Source organism: Balearica regulorum, chromosome 14 (assembly GCF_011004875.1).
Source record: "Balearica regulorum gibbericeps isolate bBalReg1 chromosome 14, bBalReg1.pri, whole genome shotgun sequence".
In the NCBI taxonomy this organism is placed as follows: domain Eukaryota; kingdom Metazoa; phylum Chordata; class Aves; order Gruiformes; family Gruidae; genus Balearica; species Balearica regulorum.
The window spans coordinates 1,904,749-1,924,977 of NC_046197.1; the positions used below are offsets into that span (position 1 = coordinate 1,904,749).

Below are 20,229 nucleotides of genomic sequence, written 5' to 3' on the forward strand. Positions count from 1 at the left end.
AATTAAGAGCTTCAGCCACGGGAGATGAGCAACCCCGTGGTACAGCCTGGCCTGTACAGCCAGAGACAGCGTGGGTGTGCGCAGGCTGTGCTGCAGGGGAGGTGACAGCGGGGTGTAGTCAGCCTGTGCTCCGTGTGTGGGAGGCGACAACGGGGTGCTCACAGCCTGTACCCCAGGGAGGGGTGGCACGGAGGTGTGCGCAGTCTCCGTACAGGCTGTGTGGCAGGGGTAGGTGATGCGGGGGGACACAGCCTGTGTCTCCTCCGGGAGGAGGTGGCACAGGGAGGGGTACAACCCCTGTCCCCGGAGGAGATGACAGCGGGGTGCGTGCAGCCTGTACTGCAGCAGGAGGAGGCACGGGGGGTTACACAGCCGGTACCATGGGGAGAAGTGGCAAGGGTTATGCACAAGCTGTACTGTGTGGAGCGGTGGCAGCGGTGTGTACACAGCCTGTACGCGGCAGGAGGTGACAGTGGGGTGTACATAGTGTGCAGCCTGGGGCAGGTGACGACTCCTCCGTAAGCAGCGTGTCTATGAGGCAGCAGTGGCGCTTACTGTCCCTATCCCATCAAGGAGAGCATCAAGTCTCCTGCCTGACAGTCTCTGGTCCCACCAGCGCTTGGGACCTCGTCCTTTGCTCCCTTGAAGGCTTGCCCAGCCTGCGCTACCTGCCTGGGGCTCCTCACATTGGGCTGGGCTGCCTAGGTGGCTTGCAGCTTTGGCCAGTTCCCCTCTCCCCACCCTGCTGAGCTAGATGCTGCTCATTCCTCCCTGCCCTCCTCTTCCTCTTGCTTTTCGGACCTCCGGGCTCTCCCCTGATTGATGCTCTTGGAGCCAGTGTTGGTCTGTGGTGAACACGGACTTCCCTAGCTTGGATCTGGAGGACTTCTCGTTCTTTCCCCCCACCCTCCCCTCTCCATCCCTCTCTCCTGATCCCCTGCTTGTGACCTCCCTTTCCCTGTCGCTTTCCCCTCCCCATCAGTCTCTCCTGACGGGCTGTCTGCTGGCCCTGGTACAGAGGGATGCTGAGCCCTCTGCAGCACAGGGCTGAGTCCCTGGCTGGCTCCGACAGCCGAGCTGTGGATCCTCTGTGCGATGAAAGCACTGGCTGTGTGGGCAGCCGCCTGGTCCAAGCCGTGCTGATTGATATTCCCAGCACTGCTCTGCCCGCTCGGCCGGGCTCTCAGCTGCAGTGCTGTTCCCTGCACGCACAGACCAGCCTGGAGCGGGGCCCAGCCCTGCAGCCTGCTTAATCAGTCACCCAAATCCTGGGGCAAAACCCAATGCTGAGGTGGAGTGTGTTCCCGGGCACTTTGTGGTCCCTCCACCCAGAAAGCAGCCAGGAGGCTGTGGATGGGGTGATGGGCGGAGGGTGGGATGCAGCTGAAGGGGGTGGAGGGTGGGGTGCTCCTGGGTGAGGACAGAGCTGGATGTTCTGGGTTGGGATGGAGAGGAGGCTGGGGTAATGAGAGGGTACGTGATGTAGGGCAGGACGGGGTGGGATGTTGCAGGGGAGAGCGAGAGCTAAAGGATGTGTGGAGCAAAGGGGCACAGAGCTGCTCTGTCCCTGGGAACTGTGTCGGCTCAGGGTGGGGAATGCAGCCCCAGGAGGGTGGGGGCAGCAGCGACAAGGTGGATGCTGTGCGCTCGTGTCCCTGAGGCTGATGACCACCCAGTACCCCATGTGTGAATTGTGTGCAAGAGCCGTGCAGCTGTGCACGGGCTGACTTGTGTGGTGCTGTGCTGGGGTGGGTGGTAAAGAGCAGGAGCTCCCCCACATGATTTGTGGGGTCTTGGACATTCAACCCTGCCAAATGTGTCTCTTGCCAGCAGTTCTTTTGAAGGCTGCCCCTGGAGCTGAGCCCAAGCACCTTCCCCTCCCTCCGCTCTCCATCCCCACGCACACCTGTCGTGTGAGAGCACCTGCCCATGAAACCCCGGTCACAGCCCATCCCCATGGGAGAGCCGTGCTCCTACGTACTGCCCTGCAAGCCGGTCCGTCCAAGCTGCAGTTACACAACCCAAGCTCTGTTATTGCGAAAAACCAAGATGGTCAATGGAGATTATTCCAGAAGGGAGTCATCCCGCAGTCCCTGCTCCTTCAGTACCCTGGGAAACACACAGTCTGCTCGGCTGAGGCAGAGAAGGATTGCATATGGGTGAGGAAGATGCTGGCTGCAGGGGCACAGGCCACTTCTAGCACCTTGCCTCCCTCTTCTTGCCACCTCTGATGCTAGCTGCAGCACCCATCAGTCCAACTTGGATGAAACTCAGTCTTGGTTTCACCCCTGGGAGCCAAGGTCACCCGTAACTCAGATCCACTCAGCCTCTCACCAGTAGGTCCCCTGTTGACCTTCTCTTCTCTCTGACTTTCTGGACTTTTCCGGAGGTCTCAGCCTGCACCCCTGAGGACCTGCTTTCTACATCCTGGCAGTAGTATAGGTTTCTTTTCTTAGTGGGGTTCCCGACTCGATCCTGTGGTTGAGAGGACAAGAGGAAGAGGAGGTCAGACAAAAGAAAAGAGAAAAAACAACTCCCCAAGATGCCTTAAAAATATTTCCTAGTTGTTTTGCATCAATGTCTTCCCATGGTGTAAGCTGTTTACTGCCTCAGTCCTGCAGATGCTCACAGGAAAGAGTGGGTGGGAGAGTAGGTTTGTGGCCGTGACCTGCTAGGGGGGCAGGAGAAAGCCCTTATGTTATCTGATCATTTACATCCATTTTAGCATTCACAGCCATGCCTTGTGGATCCTGCTCAAAGATCCCTGAAGATGCCCCTGCCCTGGAAGGTAAACATCCTTCCGAGAACCTCTTCACTTGCACAATACCTGCCTCCTGATCTACTATCTAAACATGGCACGGCTGGGCAGCCGCCCATCTTGGCAGGTTTCATCAAAGCTGTCTTTAGAGCCCTCATTTTGGGAGGGCAGCGAATCACCACCTCTCCCTTGGAACTGATCCTGCTCTGTAGCGAAGTTGTTGGAGCAGAGTGCCCTGATTCAGCTCCTCCGAGATGTCTCTAAAGGCCTGAGCAACTGAAAGCCTGGAGCTATTTAGCTCCCTCGTGTCCTGGTTTTCACATGCTCCAAACTCCCCGATGCTCTTGAGCAGCTGCAAAGCTGCTGCCAGGGAGAGTCTGACAGATATCCCTCCCTGCTGTGGGGGAACTTCTTGTCTGAGCCCAGGACTGGGATCGTGCTCTAAATGTCTTGCTAATGTGATGTCTGATGTTCCTCTTACGCTAATCTGTTAATCTTTCTGCTTCTTCATCAAAAGCACTCAAGCCCAGTAGAAAGCAAAATCAGTATTTCAGAGGTTTGAAGAGCCCTGCGTTATTATTCAGGCTGGGCAAGACCTTTTGGGGTGTTGTGATTCAAGGCCCTGGGAGTGCCTGGAGGAGCTTGGGCTGTTTTTTTTCCCAAGGATTTCAAGTAGATCACAGTTTATTAGGGACTATCAGGATGTTTCTTGCCCAGAGAAGAGAGCTCAGAGACCTCCTCTAATGTTCAGCAATATTTTTCTTGAGCCACGATCTACAAGGTCTGGCCCAAGGACTTGACATCTTCCCTCACCTCATCCATACCAGAGGTCCCATGCCAGTAAGAACGGTCATGCCAGACCAGTGCCATCAAGATAAGTGACCTTAACAAGCCTTAAAACATTACTTCTCCTACCTGATTGATCTCTCCAAATGAAGGCTTGTCTTACCCATTATCATTATCCATCATTAGGTGCGGGTTGGTTGCAAACCACTAAAGTGAGAGCTCTGCTGATGCCTAGTGTGTTGGTGCACAGACTTATGGAATAGACACAATTCATTGACCAAGCAGGAAAAGCTTCTGCCCTTTGCCTATGTAAATAGAGGTGGTTAGAAAACAGGGTTGGCATCAGAGGAAAATTTTCAGTTTGAAAACAAATCAGCTAGAATTGACAACTTTTTTTTTCTATTTTGACTCAAGTCAAACAGATATTGATGCATAAATATATATATATTTTTTTTTCCTAATAATTTCTAAAGGCATGGTTCTGACTGAGCTTTTTGAATTCAGCTTTGTATTTCATACTTGGCTTGAATTCTGAAGTGAAACTTACCTTTGCAAGAGCATCATTTTTTCATTTTTACATGTCAGCAAAGATATCCCCCCTGCCCAACTTTGAAACAAGAAACTCACTTGAAAAATTATCTGATTTCAACAAATTGACATTTTTTTCCATGCAAAGTGTTCCGTTGAAGCATTCCTGGTTATCTCTCTCTTTTTTTTAGAGTCCTTAGTCTATGGCTTGGGACCCCCTGCTCTCCCCAGAGCTTTCAATACTATCTGTCAGCTCCACTGGGTGCAACTGGGAGCCAGATTAGCTCATTATTTTCCCAGCATTATTTTCCCACTCTACAGCTGTTGGATTCCCCAAGGGCTTTATTCAAGTGTTACTCCCAGTCCTGGAACCTTTTTCTCCCTGGAATCTTCAGATAGTTTTAATGTGATTATGAGACCTCCTTCTGCGTCCCGAGCAATTTCCACTCTATACCAACTATCTACAAAATGGCTCTATTATCAGCTTGAAGGTGATAGACATTTCAGGACACCACGGTCAGTCCAATTTAGACATTATTCCATAAAGATTATGACCCCTTTAGATTTTATGATTCACCCTTCAGATGATTTATTTCCGTATTTTCCTTTCCAGTCTTCATTTCAACCAAAGAAAAGCCAAATTGCACACCCCTGATGGGCTCAGAGCTCTGATAGGCTGAGAGGTTAGGCAATCTCTGTCCTGAGGCTGTCTAAATGGGTTTCTAATTGTGTTAGATCTTGCTATGAGTTAGATAAATTCGATCTGACCAGGCAGGTTGGCACCAGGCTTTGGCGGCTTCTTTGAGCATCATGCAAATTTCAGGAGGCTTCAGGGCACCTATGCGGAGTTAGCCCACATTTTACCCAGATTTATTCATTAAATAGTGCCTCGGGATCTGATGTCCATTTTAGGATGGCTGTTCTACTATCATTATTTCAGCAGGACTTGTAGCACCTCTCTGCAAGGTCAGCACTTGCTAATTGTCAGCAATGGAAGCCATGTGAACTTAGAAGAGTTGCTTTTCAGATAATACCTGGTTTTGGGAGGTGTGATTCACATGGATTGCTGTGCGTCTTTCCTCCAGTTGTGGATTCCTTCTGCAGCTTCATTTGTCAACAGTGAAAGAGCTAAAAGGTTGTTGGGAACAACTCTCACTTCAGATGCTGGGATGGGGATGGACACAAGGATTTATGGGCAGAGCACAGCCATCAAACAAGATCTGATGAACATCAGATGGACCAGAAATGTCAGCCACGTTGCTGATATGCCTTGTGCAACTGCAGTAGCTGTGATGGAGGTGATCCCAGCAAATTGTCAGAATGATAGATAGAAAACTGGGCCTTTACGTCTGCTAGCAGTCCTGCCCAGAATTGTCAGTGCTCTTTTGGAGGCCCCACCTTCAATGACAAAATTTTGGGAAGGCCTGAACAGTTTTTTTGAATGCAGGAGGGGTCTTACAGAAGTGCATAGACCTTTGCTTAGTGCTGGGTCCATCTGTCTCCCTCCCTTGCTTGTGCTGGTTGGAGCTCCAGACAGGCAGGTGTCCTGCCTGGTTGTTCCATCCCTCCCTTCTCTGGGGACCAGAGGGGCATGGGAGAGGGAAGCACAGTCCTTGAGGAGCAGGGAGCTACCATAGGTGCCAGGAGGCTGACACCGGCATTTCCCTTTGCTGCTCTGCCTGGTGCCCTGTAGCATTGTGAGTTCTTCACGTCATGCGTAGGTATGACAGCCCCAGGCGTGAGGGTGGGTGCAGGAGGAAGGGGGGATGCTCTTGGGGGGTTTCTTCTCCAAAAGTCAGTGCTGCTGGGGTAGCACAGAAAAGGATGGGAAGAGCTATCTGCTCTGACTCCATCCTCACCCCAAAACACCAGCAGAAGCACATGTCGTTGCTCAGACAAGCTGTAAAATGGTCGCCTGTTTATGGCCATGAGCTGAATCTGTGTCCTAACTCCTGGAACTAGAGTGTTACCCTGGATGGTTCTTGATAATTCAGGTCCAGCTTTCCTCAAGGCTTGCCCTGGTTTCCATGAGCATAACATTCCCCTTATCCTCCTGCTCCGAAGCCTGTGTGTAGCCGTGCTCCTCTCCAGACATGACACTAGCAAATAAAGCAGTTCCCACATGCAGCAAAGCCTCCATATGTGAAAAGTCATTTGGGGCATAGTCCCTTGACTTATCTTTTTTTTTTTTTTTTTTTTTTCAGTAACCAGGGATGTTGCATAGCTCCAGGTTGGTTCGTAAAAGAGAGGGGTTCATGAATTAATCCGAAGTTGACTAACTCATGCGCTACAATGGCTCCCTTGTCACTTATTTTTATATTCTGGGCATTGGGTCTGACATTGCCTTTCACTTTCAGCCCTGTGAGTTGCTGCATTGTGGGGGCTGTTGGGGAAGCAAACTCCTTTGGCAGCTGGCTGAAAGGCCGTTGAGGCTCCTGGCATGTGGGGAGGTGCAGGAGCAATTGGAGGCTGCCAGATAAGCCCGTTAGCCGCGGATCCTGCTTTCGGATCAGCAGTGAGGTAGTTAACACTTTTGATATTTCCACCACTCTGGCGTTAATCGGCGCTCGGGGGGGGGGGGGGGGGGGGGTGTGTGAGGGGGGGAAGCAGGGCTGTTCACCTCCGTGGGGGTTGTTGCACTGCACCATTCCTGTCGGCAGGAAAAGGGTGCCCGGGGGCAGATTTTAAGTTTTCTTTTGTGAACAGCTCAATTCAGACGGAACCCCATCTCCTCCCGCTCGGTCCGCGCCCGTCTGCGCCAGGGGTGATGCCGTGCGTTTGGGGGGAGCCGGTGCGACACCCCCAGCCCTGGTCCCTCGTAGCACTGCTGTTGTTTTGGCGGAATTTGCTTTCCCCGGGTTTTGCAAGGAAAATCAGCTTGGTGCAGGTCCCGGTGGGAGCTGGAGATGTTTGCGATGAGAGGCAGGAGGGAGCAGAGTGGGGCTCAGGAGGGAGGGGGGGGGTCCCCTTAGTCCCACTCCAGCATCCGTGGGTGGGGACCCTCATGGTAGAGGGCATCAGGACAGAGGAGCAGGGACTGGTGTTGGGGGTTTTTGGGGTGTGCAGGCTGGGGAATGCTGTCGGGGAGAGCCCAAGAAAATTTATCAAACCAAGTCCCTGCTACTGTCAAGATAAGCCCCAAAACTGGAACCGCGGGTGTGACCCCGGCTTCCCCATTGCAGAAAGGCTGTGGCAGGGGTGGAAGAGGCAGAGAGAAGCTGGTCCAGCCTGCCCATGTCTGCAGGAGGACACGCTGCACGTACTCTGTGCTGAGCTCGCAGAGGACACAGCGGAGCAGGATGCAGCGCGAATCTGTGAAATTGGAAAGGGGTAGAGCAAGGAGCAATTACTCATGTTTTCTCATAACCCTGCAGGTAGGAGAAGTTCAAGGAAAAATTACCAGGCAGCAGATGTAAAACCAAAGGGAAGTAGCTTTTCCATGTAGCACATGGGCAGAGAGTTCATTGCTGCAGGATGCCATGGAGGGTGGACTCACAAAGGTGTGAGAGCACTTCACAGAGCGTGGGGGTCATTAAATGTATGAGCTGCACACGATTCCTTGCTCAGGAAAAAAAATAAAAAAAAGAAACCAAAACCCTGAGCTGCTGCACAACAGAAACCCGCAGGATTTACCAGGGGATGAATCTTCATCAGAGCATCCACCATTGCTGGAGGCAGCCGCTGGTGCTGGTTCTTCCTGCGGAAAGTGGGGTACGGGGGCTCAATTTGCTCCTCAGCTGTATAGGCTGGCACAGGCAGGGCTCCCTGTCAGGAATATGAGAGCAAGCACTGGGGAGCCCTTGAAAGGAGTTTTTTCAAAGAGTCACAATTCCTCAGCTAAGACAAATAGACAGCTTTGCCTCAAATCCCATTCTAGTGCAGCGGCAAAGTGGAGAGAGAAGTTAGAAATAGAAAAACAATAAATACTGGGGGGGGGGGGGGGGGGAGGGGGGGAGGGAAAAGGGAAAAGGGAGGGAGTGTGTAGCAATTAGTAGAAATGAGTAGTTATGGAGTGTAGAAAATTGACAATGAGAGCCAAAAACATTGGGGGAAAATCAATTTTGACAAGCTAAACACAATAAGGAGTACTTTAAAAAATGTGCTAGGAAGAGGTGGAATCCAGTAATTGTAATTTCCAAACGGAGATTGCAAAATTGTTAATTATGTAGAAAAATGCAAAAGTATTCAATAAATAGTTTTAGCAATTTGGACTGAGATATAACAATGTAGGATGCTGTACCAATGCATCGGTAACCAGCAAAGACATTCAAAAAATCATCTACTTGAAATAGTGATATTTGAAATAATCAAGGAAAACAATTTGTGCCAAAGAGTCTTCAAAGGTCTGGAGCAGGACGTCTCTGATCCAGGGGTGTTCTTGGGGCTGGGGACCCCAGGATGAGCCAGGAGGAGTGGGAGGGCAGCGATGCCATGAGCCAGCTGGAGTAGTGATGGGGATGCTGTGGTGCACAGCACACTGTCCTCACCAGCCCCAGGGAACAACCGGATTAATAGCTGAGGCAGGAAACTCAATGATGGAAATAGCATTGACGTCAGTCAACGCAGTTTGATGGGAAGGGATACTGGGCAGTGTCATTACATGACAGGTCCAGCTCTTAAACCTTTCCTCAGGCATCTGCTCCTGGCCACTGTGAGGAACAGGATCTGCTCTAGGCACACCTGCGGGTCTGAAGCAGCAGAGCTGGTTTTATGGTGGTGTGAGATTACAGTGTGCAGCTCATCATCTTGGAGTTGATGGAGACGCCGAGTTGATAATGTGTTATGTGGTTGTTGTAGTTGTTACTATTATTATTATTATTAATTTGAATTAACACTACTCATTATCAGTAAAGCATTGTTAGATAGATGAAGATTTGGTTTATCAACAGCTTAGTGAAGAAAAGCAGTCGTTGGTTGGGAGTCCTCATGGAACGAGGTTCTCCTGGAGGAGCTCTTCTTCAGCAGCAACGCTGCGCCCGCTGCCATTCAACATTGTAATCAACGATCTGGAAGTAAATATAAAATCATTGCTGATAAAATTTGCAGCTGACACGGAGATTGGTGGAGTGGGAGATCATGATGAGGATAGAGCAGTCATGCAGAGCAATCCAGATTGCTTGGTAAACTGGGCCCATTTAAACAAAGTGCATCTTAACACAGCCAAATGCAAAGCTGTACATTGAGAAATAGGGAATGCTAGTTTATATCCTGGAAAGCAGTGACTTTAAAATGGATTTAAAGGTCACACTGCATGAGTAGCTCAGCATGAGCGCTCACGGCACTCCCGCCAAAGGGCTAATACAGTCCTCAGACGAAAAAACCTGAGAGGTAGGAGTAGAAGCAAGGTTCTGCAGAAAACCCTGGTGAGATGGCACCAGTCCTGCAGGCATCACCTCTGATGAGGAACGGGGAAAAACTAGGGTAAGTAAAGATGAGGGCCACAAGACTGATTTGCCAGCTTGCAGGTTAAGACTTAAGGAACTCGGTTTGTTTAACTTCTCAGAAAAGAAGATTGAGGTGTGCCTCGGTTCCACTGTACAAGCAACTTCTTGTGTAGAAAACACTGCATGCCAAAAGGCTCTTTAACCTAGCAGAGAAAGGTCAAACAAAACCCAATTTCTGCAAGTCCGTGCCAGACAAATGGATTCAGTGTCTTTCTGTGACTCCAGAACAAGGCTCTCTGGTGGAGAGCTTCAGCCAGACACAAGCTACTATTATTTTTGAAGTGCGTTGGTCACAGCATGGTGGGGACCGCGCAGAGTACGAGGGGGACATGAACCCCCGTCAGTGCGATGTTGCCGTGCAGGGTTGGAGGGGAGTGGGGTTGCGTGTGGGTTGCCTTTGCCCTGCAGGGAGGTGAAGAGCCCCTTTCAAGGGCTGCCAGGCAGGAAGTGACATTTAAAGGAGGTGTTTTTTAGGTAAAAGTGGTGCTATTTGGAAGGAGACCCCTCAGGGGAGGGATAATAGCTGTCACAGGCTGGGTTTCTAAGGCTGTTTGTTTATATTATTGCGGGCACCCCAAAGAGCCCTGGCTGTTTGTCTGGGGTTTTACAAGCTCAGAGTGAAAGCAGAAGCTTGGAGCTAGGGATGAGCCACAGTGGCAGAGGAAAGCAGTTTCATCAGGTGGTCGGGGTGCAGGAGAAAGCCATGGGACAGTGTTGCCTGGCATGGTGGGCAGTGACCTCCATGCAGTGAAGGCTTTTGTAGGCTTTACAGAGCTGCACAGCGTACAAAGTGGGCTGGGAGATGACCTCTGGAGGCCTGCATGCAATTCTGCTGTGGGCAGGACTGCCTTGACCTCAGTTCCTCCAGAGTGATACACGAAGACCTCCTGAGGGTGCTTGCCTATCCCTTCAGGACAGATTGCACCTTCTGCTTTGGCAATCTATCGCACTTGGCTAAACCTGTCATTGTATTTTTTTTCCATAGCAGCTAATCTAGGTCTTCCCTGCTGCAGGTGAAGGCCATTCCTTCTTGTCTATCCATGGTCAAAAGCAGCATCTTTCTCTTTGCAGAAGGCTTTTCTGAGCTTGAAGAGTGCTGCCTTTGCTACCCTTAGCCTTCTCCTCCCCAAACCAGTTTCCTCAGTCATCTTATGTTTTGTCATGACTTCCAAACAGCTGCTTGTTTCTGTTCCTCTCTGCTTCACTGGTGCACGTATTCTTGGTAGTGGTGCCCAGACTGGACACAGCTCTGCATCTGAAGTCCTGCTTGAGCCCAGCAGAGCAGACAGATCCCTGTGTGACCTAAAGACAAAGCGCCTGTTTACGCATCGCAATATAGATGCATTTTTTTGGTGAGAGATTGACACCGTTGACAGAGAGTCAACCCACGATCTGTTGTAACCCCCAATCCTTCAGCCAGCCTGCTGCTTCCGCGGTGATTATTTTTCCCAAGTGTGCAAATGTGACAGATATATTCCACATCTGTCATCCAAGCAGTTAATGAAAATACAGGCGAGCAATGGACTCGGGACACAAGCCGAAGAATTTCATTTGATACATCGTCCCAGCTGAAAGGCCTGTCTTCAGTAATTACTTTCTGAATACAACTTTCTAAATGCTTTGCATCCACCCTGCAGTGAATTGCACTATATTACCTAAGCAGAGAAGCACTATCCTGCACCTACACTATTTTCCTGCATTACTTATGAGAATATCGTCTAAAATAATGTCAAAAAGCTCCCTAAAGTCAAGATAGAACAATTGCTGCTCCTCCTCCATCCACAAGGCCTGATGTCTTTTCAAAGGAAGAAGTTCAATGGCTTGACATGTTTGTTTGTGACAAACCTACAGTGGCTGTTACTCATTTCCTTGTTATCTTGTAGGTACTTACAAAGAGTTCTTTTATCTGTTTCAGTATTTTTCCAGGAACTGAAATTAAGCTAACTGTTTTATAATTCTCCAGCTCTTCTTTTTTCTCATCTTTAAAGACAGGCGCTATTTTAGCTCACTTCCAGTCTTCTGGAAGCTCCCTGAATCTCTACAAATTCTTTAATAAAAGTATAAAAATAAAAAAGAAAGGAAAAAAAAGAAAGCCCTAACAGCTCTGAAGTTATCAGGTCTCTAAGCACCTAGGGTGAATTTAATCAGGTCCAACCAACCTAAAAGCAGCTAGCTCATCTAAATGCTCCCTGTGTGTTCCTTCCCTCGGTTAGTCTCAATTCCTTCCCCTTCCTCATTGGTGTGGGACACCTGATTGCCATTCCGTTGTAGTAAGGACATCAGCAAAAAAGGTATTCAACCAAAATGGTGTGTTGGTTCCTCTGTATTCTGATCGCCTTCAGATCCCCATCAAGTAGCTCCTTTCTTGGGCTCCTTCCTACATTTATGGGGGATTTTGTGTCTTTTTCTCTCTTGGTGTTTGTGTTTCATTCTCTGCACTCATCACCCTGCTCTTGCCCTATGAACTTGTGCTACTCTTTCCCCTCCTCGGTAATCATGACAAAGAAGGATTTTATGGAAGGATTTGGAGGAGGATAATGATGTAGCTTAATGGCTGTTTGCAGGGAGATCCTCCCAAGCATGAGACAAAGCTGGGGAAAGAAAGTGTGAAGTAGGGTCTTTGAAATGTTTAACAAGCAGACAAAAGAAGTGATGGTGACCCTTGATGGAGAAGTCTTAGGATGAGAGATGGTGTCAGGCCAGAGACTGGAAGGTGAGGGATGATGTCACCCTAGCTTAGTGCTGGGCAGTGATCCCATTAGAGAGGCTCTCGGGAGAGGTGGGCTCGGCCAGGTGGGCTGCATGCAGAGACCCCAGATGAAGGGGGGGGGGGGGGGCAAATGATTCAGGATGCTGTGCTAACGGGAAAGCTTTCAGGAGCCTGCCTGTCATGGGAGAGGAGATCTGCCCAGGGTTGTCTCTGGATGGAAAAGGAGGCTGGGGCATGAGTCATGGAGGGACCTACTGGGTCAGGGGAGTGCAGGGACCGTGCAAGGTGTGCTCGCTGTGTGGGGTGGTGTCTGATGGGGTGCTCTTGGCTGGTGTGGAGCCCGGTGCTGTGTCTATAGGGCTGGCTGTGGGGGGCTGGTGATGGACCCTACTGGTGTCGGGAGTGCTGGGCAGGAGCGTTCTGCCTCTGTTTAGGGGTCAGGTTTGATGACCCTCCTTTTGCCTTCATCTGCTGGGTGGGTGATGCAACAGCTTTTCTCTTCTCTCCCAGTTACCTCATCGCCGAGTGACGTTCTCTGCAGCCAGCCAGGCTCAGGACCTGCAGGATCCCTCCCAGCACAGCTACTACGACAGTGGGCTGGAGGAATCAGAGACCCCAAGCAGCAAATCATCGTCGGGGCCCCGCATCGGGCCGCTAGCCCTGCCTGAGGATCACTATGAACGCACCACGCCCGATGGCAGCATCGGGGAGATGGAGCACCCTGAGAACGGTAGGTGCTCGTGGCATGTGTGCCCCCTGCGCCTGAGGCTCTTCATCCTCAATGCTGCACCTCCCCTGGTGTGGGTGAGATGGGGCGAGGAGCTTGGTTGGGACAGGCTTGCCATGCTCAAGTCTGGCAGGGCTAGGAGGCTGGAGAAGAGATGGGGCTCAAAGCAAGAGAGCAGCAAGGACATGGTGGGGAGGGGAGAGGTGGATGAGGGGGAGGAGATCTAGGGGAGGCCAGGAGATGTGGGAGTGGGAAGACTTGAGGAGGCAGATGGGTTTGGCATGATGTAGAGAGGGGGCCTGACAGGACGGTCCGAGACGGCAGCGCAGGCAGCATGCAGAGGGGGTTGTAGCCCCAATGGTGAGCTTGCATGCTGCAGTCAGGTGATCCCATGGGTGCCTGCCCCCGTGGCAGGGCAGGGATGTAGGGGTGGTCGGGGCGTGATGCAGCTCTCCTTGCTGTGGTGGGTGTCGGACCCATGGGAGTTTCCCGGGGAGCAGAGGGGGAGAGCAGGTTCAGTGGCACGGACTGGGGTGAGAAGATACATAGGGTGGAGGGTCAGAGAGTGTGGTGGTAGCAAACCTGAGAGCGAAGTATCCTGCCTTCATTGGGCCCTTCAGGCCACCTCCTGCTCGGGTCCACCTTTACCTGAGAACCCCACCGGAGGTGTCTGCAATCGAACCGCGGGAGAGCTGGCTTTCCCCTGCCCTGGCCTGGCGCAGCTTCAACCCCAGTTCTGCTCCTTGTGCTGCCTCTGTGCTGCCTGCCTGACTACCCTCAACCAGCCCACTCCCCAAGCTATCTTCTCTGGCCAGCTTAAGTTGCTTCCTCGGACTTGGCTCTGGCTGCGCACATAACATCCACTTTCCTGTACCTGCTGCCTTCTGTGCTCTTGTACTAAGGGGAGGTCGCAGTGGAGCTGGCAAGTTCAAAGAAACCTCTGGGAGGGAAAAAGGGGAGGTGCAAAGGGTTCTTCTGAAGTCTCCTCCTATTTCTAGGAGCAACCTTGACTTTGGGACAGGTCTGTATGTGTTATGAAAATGGCTGAGAGTATGTTCAGCTGGTCTAGGGAGCTGCAAACCTGCTAGGTCCCCCTATTAAGGAACACAAGGGGTTCAGGGTAATTTGGGGTCTTGAAGGCCTAGTGGAACATCTCTCCCTTGTTCCCAGGTTAGTTCCTGGAGTAACACTGGAGTTCATTATACTAGGACCATTGAAGCAAAGCATGGTGGTGCCAGGTCTGGCAGGGTTCCCAAAACCATTTATTGCTCTTGCAATATGAGGCACCCTCCTGTCTAGGAGTGTCGTGCAGATCACTTTCTTCCCAAAAGTACCAGCCAGTCAACTGGAAGAGCAGTGTGGAGAGGTTCCTGGAGTCCTGGTGCAGGACGACAGTACTGGACTTCCCAAGTGCCCTCGAGTACCAGCCAGGTGCCTGCAAGAAAGGCTTGAAGGGCGTGTGGGCAAGGACATGCCACATGGTTGTGCTGAAGAATATAGCATGGCAGTGGTGATGATGGGGCTGGAAGAGGAAAATTTGAGCCCCTTAAGGTGACAGGTAACCCAGAGACGATGAGGGAGGAGCAGAGCTAAAACTAGAAAGAGGCAAGAGAGAGAGGAGGACTTGGAGGGTCTGCAGCAGGAGATGGAGGGCTGAGACAGCTGCCTGTAGTCCCTCGGATGTTCATTGTCTGCCCGATGGGGATGAGCAGACCTGAGGAAGGCTAGGGGACACTGCCTGGAGCAGAGACAGGGCACCCGGACATGGCTTCCTGCCTGCAGCATCACAAAACCCATCATCTCTATAAATTAGGCAGCTGCTTCCCTTTGCACAAGAGACCCTGTGTATGTTCACAGCCCAGGAGGACAGAAATCACCGCACATCTATCCACCAACAAATCCACGTGTGATACAGACATGTGCAGAGGCTCCCAGGGGATAACCGTAACCATGTTCTGCTCGCCATCCCCCAGCCTGTCCTGCCTTGGCTCTGTTCACGTGGCAGTGGTTGGAAATCAGGCTCCGGTGTCTCCAGCAGCTGTCCTGACCTGGATAAACCCAGTTCAGTGCAGAGGCCATGGCAGGCCAAGGCTCTGGGGAATCCACTGGCATTAACACTAGTTAGTCCTAGTGCTCTGCAGATAATCTGGCAAAGGCAGTTCAACAAACCTGAGGGGCTGGGGTCAGGGTCATGATCTGTTAAACAGACGATTAGGGGACCCTGGCACTGGGCCAGGTGATTTGGAGATGTCAAGTTACTGGTCACGTTAGATCAGTTCATCAGAGCTGCGTTTCCCATGGTCTACCTGCCCAAGACATGGCACATCAGACCTCTCTGGGGCAAACAAGACCCTCTGTCTTGTTTGTCCAGAGAAGAGTCACGTCTTGCTTCCTGCAAAGAGTCTCCCAGCAATGTGGCACCATCATGGACTTTTGTGTGACTGTCTCACCATGCCCTTGTCTTGGCTTCTGTAGCTGTTCAAGCAGCACGAGCCCCTCAAAGAGATCAGATTTTGGTTTTTTTTTTTCATGAAGCTGGTTAGACTCAGCCATTCCTGACCTTATATTAAACTGAAGAGACTAATTGGATCCCACACACTCTATCTCGCGGCACGAGCACAAGACTGACACGGCTGTGCATTTTCTAGGCTTTCATCTAGTTATAAATATCCAACATAACAGGGCTTCCATTGCTTTCTCCAGGAGATTATCCCTGCAGCCGAACCAATCTGATAAGCAAGTATGCAAGGCTATTTATAGCTTTTCAACTGGAAGACAGATCCATGCCTTTTCTTTGTAGATGGTTCTTCACTTGATTAACACACATATCAGTGTCCTCCTTTTTTGGACACCTTTTACTGTGCAGACTGCAGTAAAATGCTGTATTGCAGGGGCTGAGCCAGGTCCTTTTCAGGAGGAATTATGATGTTTCTGATGAAGACTTCTCCAGTATCTTGGCACTGATATGCCAGCTCCTCAGTCATCCCAGGCATTTGTCATCCCTGGTATTTTACCTAGCTGCCCACTGTTTCCTCCCCAACATTTTGCCATGCTGTTATCCACTTCTGTGGGGTACACTGAGCTGGGAACTGAGCTTAGTCTCCCACTTGGCCACCCGTTGCTTTTGCTAAAGACATCTGCTCCCCCTGTATCACAGATTTGCTTTAGTTGGAAGGAGCCTGGGAGTGATTCTGTGCTGCAGAGGATCTGCCCTGCCATAATGCCTGCAGAGCTTGGATTTTGAAAGTGCCAGTCTCTCCCCATTGACGATGGGGAGAATTTAGTAAGATTACAGGACCAAATACATGCAATTTAGGAAACACTACATGGAGGCTGTTTCACTCTCTCCCAGGTACCTGACGTGGTGATATATCAGATGAAATATTTCTGAATTTTATTCTTCAGCCCACAGAACAGGGGCAAACGTTTAATCTGTTTTATCCCCATTATTTAAAGTGGGGACCCCATGCCATTTTTAATGCATGCCATTACAACCCCGCACTGAATTTGTAATTAACAATCATCTCATGAGCTTTCGCAATGCACTTAGTGCAGTAGTATCTCTACTTCACAGATGTTAATGAGTTTATCCTCACAGCTCCCCTTCCAGGGAAGAAATTCCACCATAGGTGAGGAATGAAATAGAAAATTATAATCTGCGTTTCTGAGATGTCTGCTAGCTTTGGGTGACCCCCTGGATGAACTGGCAGCTCCTCCGTCTGCTCTTTTCAGAAGATGAGAGCTGCCGCAGGATCCCAGTGCTCCTGCGCCATGAGGCAGGTCTCCAGCTGCTCTTGGACGGCGAAGCCAAGGCTGCATCGGCTGCATCGGCTGCCTCCGGGCAGCTGCTGACGTATGAGGCGCGAGCAGCATGGCTTTGGGACTTTGTGGCAGAGCTAGATCTAAAACCCTCTCTCCTGGTTCATAGCCATAGGCTTTTCTGACCAGACCAGCCTTTTTCTCATGGTCTCCTACCTTCTCTGTACACCTCAGCACAGCTTGACCAAATGAATTGAGATACCATTTCCAGAGTTTGACGGCTGGACTCAATAAAACCCTTTCAGTCCAGATTTTTCTTTGTTTCGAGAAAGACTGGTAGATTGATGCACTGTAAAGCCAGAAGCAGCAGCTTATCTAACCCCTGCGTGACACAGGCCATAAAATTTCACCCTGTGATTTCTGAGTCTCACCATGGCTGAGCGGGAGCACTCCTTTGGAAAGATCTCATTTTGATAGCAGATTGCAAATGGTGGCAAGTGTACAAGACACCTGGTGAGCCCTTCCAGGGGTAGGTCCTCTCTGCCCCCAGTTTCACAAGCCTACACTTAAATTCTGCTTGAGCTGCTCTAGCTCCCACTTCTTTCCATTGAATCTTATGATATTAGAAGACACCTTGCTTCATGCGTACTTGTAGATCACATGCAAGCAAGTCAACATTTAAAGTTCTCTTTGATACACTCAAAAACTGAGTCAGGTCCTTTACTGTGAGCAGAGCCAAGGCAAGACATTTTGGCAGCTGGGTCTCTCTTCCTTTCCTCCCACCCTTTGCTGGGCTCCTCCCAGCCACTGCCATCTGCTCATGACGCCACCACAGACCTGCAGCCCCATTCCTGGGCAGCAGCAACATCTGGCACATCTTGGATGTATGTGCTGCTTTTTGGCAACCCTTGCAAAGGCAGCCTGGGGAGATTTTTTTTTTTTAGTCCTGCTCCCCTTTGCTACACTTCTGATTATAGTTCAAATCTTCCATTCCTTCATATAATTTTTTTCTCTGCATGATCGCCTGTTTGCCATCAACCTTTTAGTGGTGCGGCTGTGTCCAGATGATAGCCCGCAGGTCTCCAGCAGCACTCGATGGCATCCATAGCAGCACCAGGCACAGAGATAATGTGACTTCCAGTGTTTGTCCTTAGTCTCACGACAGGCATGTGTGCCCATCGCATGCAAACAGAGCTGCTTCTGGCTAGCACTGGGCTGTGTGTGCGCCCTGCAATATCACAGTACCTTGAGAAAGCAGGTGGCTCAGAACAGGATTCCCAAGCCAACGGTTCCTTCTCGCTGCTCATGGTGATGAGATGGATTTGCAGCACTGGGCAGCCACTACCTCCTGTCTTCTGCTTAGTGTCAGTCTGGTCATGATCTTCTTTTTAAGGTTCTCATTTCTATTGTTGTTAAATAGCCAGCAGATGGGGCAAAAAAAAAAAAAAAAATTACTTTCTGGTCTCCTTCTCTCTTGAGTGAAGTCTCTAGATCTTAAAACCTATTCTTTTTTTTTTTGCATTATCTTTAAATGTCCCTTTTGTCTTGCAAAAAATGTTCCAGGCACATGTTCAGTCTGTGGATTTTTTTTTTTTTTTTTCCAAACGTACCCTGCGGCATTTTTGCTTTGTTGCAGAGCGCTGAGGAATGCTTTTGACTGGGCTAGCTCTGTGCCGTTCCCAGTCAAACGCCGGTGAGCCCTGATAGGATGTCTGGTACACAGACCTCTTCTGTTACTGAAAGATCTCACACCTTGTACGAGAAAACTGAGGGTATGGCGTGGGATAGGATAAATGCTGCTGTCTGTGGAATAAAGAAAGGCAGTCTCTGGCTGGCACTGTGCACTGCTCTCCCCTTTGCTGACTGAGAACCATCAGGTCACACATCTGACCAGCTGAGGACACTTGGCTTGGGTCTGACTGCTCTAGCTGAGACACTGTGGGATTTTTTTTTAACTGATCTGCAGCCTTTTGGTTTTAACACGGACATCAGGGCTGGAATCACTTATTGTAGATGTTTTCTTATTACTATTAGTTTCCAAGCCCTGCTCTTGTTTGGGCTATGCATAATGAAGATCTCTCTGTGACCATCTTCTGCATCTCATCTACTACAAATTATGTCTGGGTTTCTCAGTGATCTTCAGCTCTACAGGCATCTGCATTTCTTCATAAGAAATTGCGAGCTTCTCTACTTTCTTCACTTAATGTTGGTTCATCCCCAAAGATAGCTTCTGATTTTCCTAATTGCTACTGAAGAGAGATGTGGGAAAAGATTTTTATCACGAGACACAACATCTGACAGATTGCAAATGGTCATGGATTACACCATCTTGGTTTCAACATGCCATTTCTGTCTGAGCTGTAATTTCAAACTTATTCTCACCCTATTTCTTCTTTTCCACATTTTCCAGCACCTGTGTCTGGGTAAGCGCTCTCTTTTATGAAAGAGCCGTTGAGGTCAGAGCAGTCGTGGCATGCCACATCAACCAGGTCACCTTCCTTAATCATACCGAGGATCCCTGGGTAAACAGGGTACAGCTGGGTTTTTTTCCCCCAGATCGAGTAATGAGTACATTGCTACTAGCTACAGAGAATGCCTTTAATCCTCTCAAAACCTTCTAAGAAGGATGCTACTTGCTTCCTTTGTTGTCCAAAATAGCTTTAATAATTTATTTGACAGTGTCTTTCTTGTCTCACAAGATTACGTGGTAGTGCATGTGTAAGATTGTCCTCAAGTTGTCCAAAGATCCTTGGCTGATCCTGGACATCTCTAGAGGAGTTATTTGAAGGAGCCAAATTTCCCTGTTGGATTCTGATGACTTTTTTCACCTTTTCTGTCCCTGAACTGTGGCTGCAGCTTATGAAAAATCTAGGCAAAATGGTAGTTCTAAGTTAATGCCCAAGAGACAAAAAGCTTCATATTTCAGTAGGAAGGTGCCTTCTCTCATAGAATATATAGGTCCCTGTGGCTCTATGTGTGCTTCCTGCATTTGAGATTGGATTTTTTGAGTTTTCTGCTATTTCTTGCGATCTTGGGCTGGGCTGTGACATCTTCCATTGCCCCTTGCTGTCTGTGGCAAGACGATGGAAATTAGTGAATGTCATCTCCCTTCTTTTATGTCCTTCACATTCTTTCTGCTCTGAACCTACTGGATGGAGAAAATCCTGTCATTTTTCTTAATCTTTATTCTTTCTTCCATTTGGAAGCCCTACCCAACACAATCCTCTCCCTGCACTACCATGAGTGCACATTTGCTGATTTACTGGGCAATACTGCAGACCCCAAGCTTGGAGAATACGCTGAGAGCTACCCCAAAACTCACCTTGCTTTTTGGAACCAGTCTTCCCTGTTCACTAGGCTTGGTCAGCTCCATGGCAAATTTTGATACTTTTCTTATAGGAACCAAATGCAAACAGGTGGGAGCATATAATGTTTGTCTAAGAACTATAAATGAGCTTATGCAGGGAACATGACTTCTGCTGTCCCAGGGAAAGGAGGATTTCCCAGTCTCCCAGAC

General features: G+C 49.8%; 1 protein-coding gene across 1 annotated transcript in view; it reads left to right on the forward strand.

Moving 5' to 3' along the window:
• Positions 1 to 20,229, forward strand: part of PCDH1 (protocadherin 1) — a 52,865-nt gene that overhangs the window by 14,410 nt on the left and 18,226 nt on the right. Inside the window, 1 exon segment of the mRNA XM_075766202.1 lies at positions 12,737 to 12,956. Coding sequence (XP_075622317.1) covers positions 12,737 to 12,956 — 220 coding nt within the window.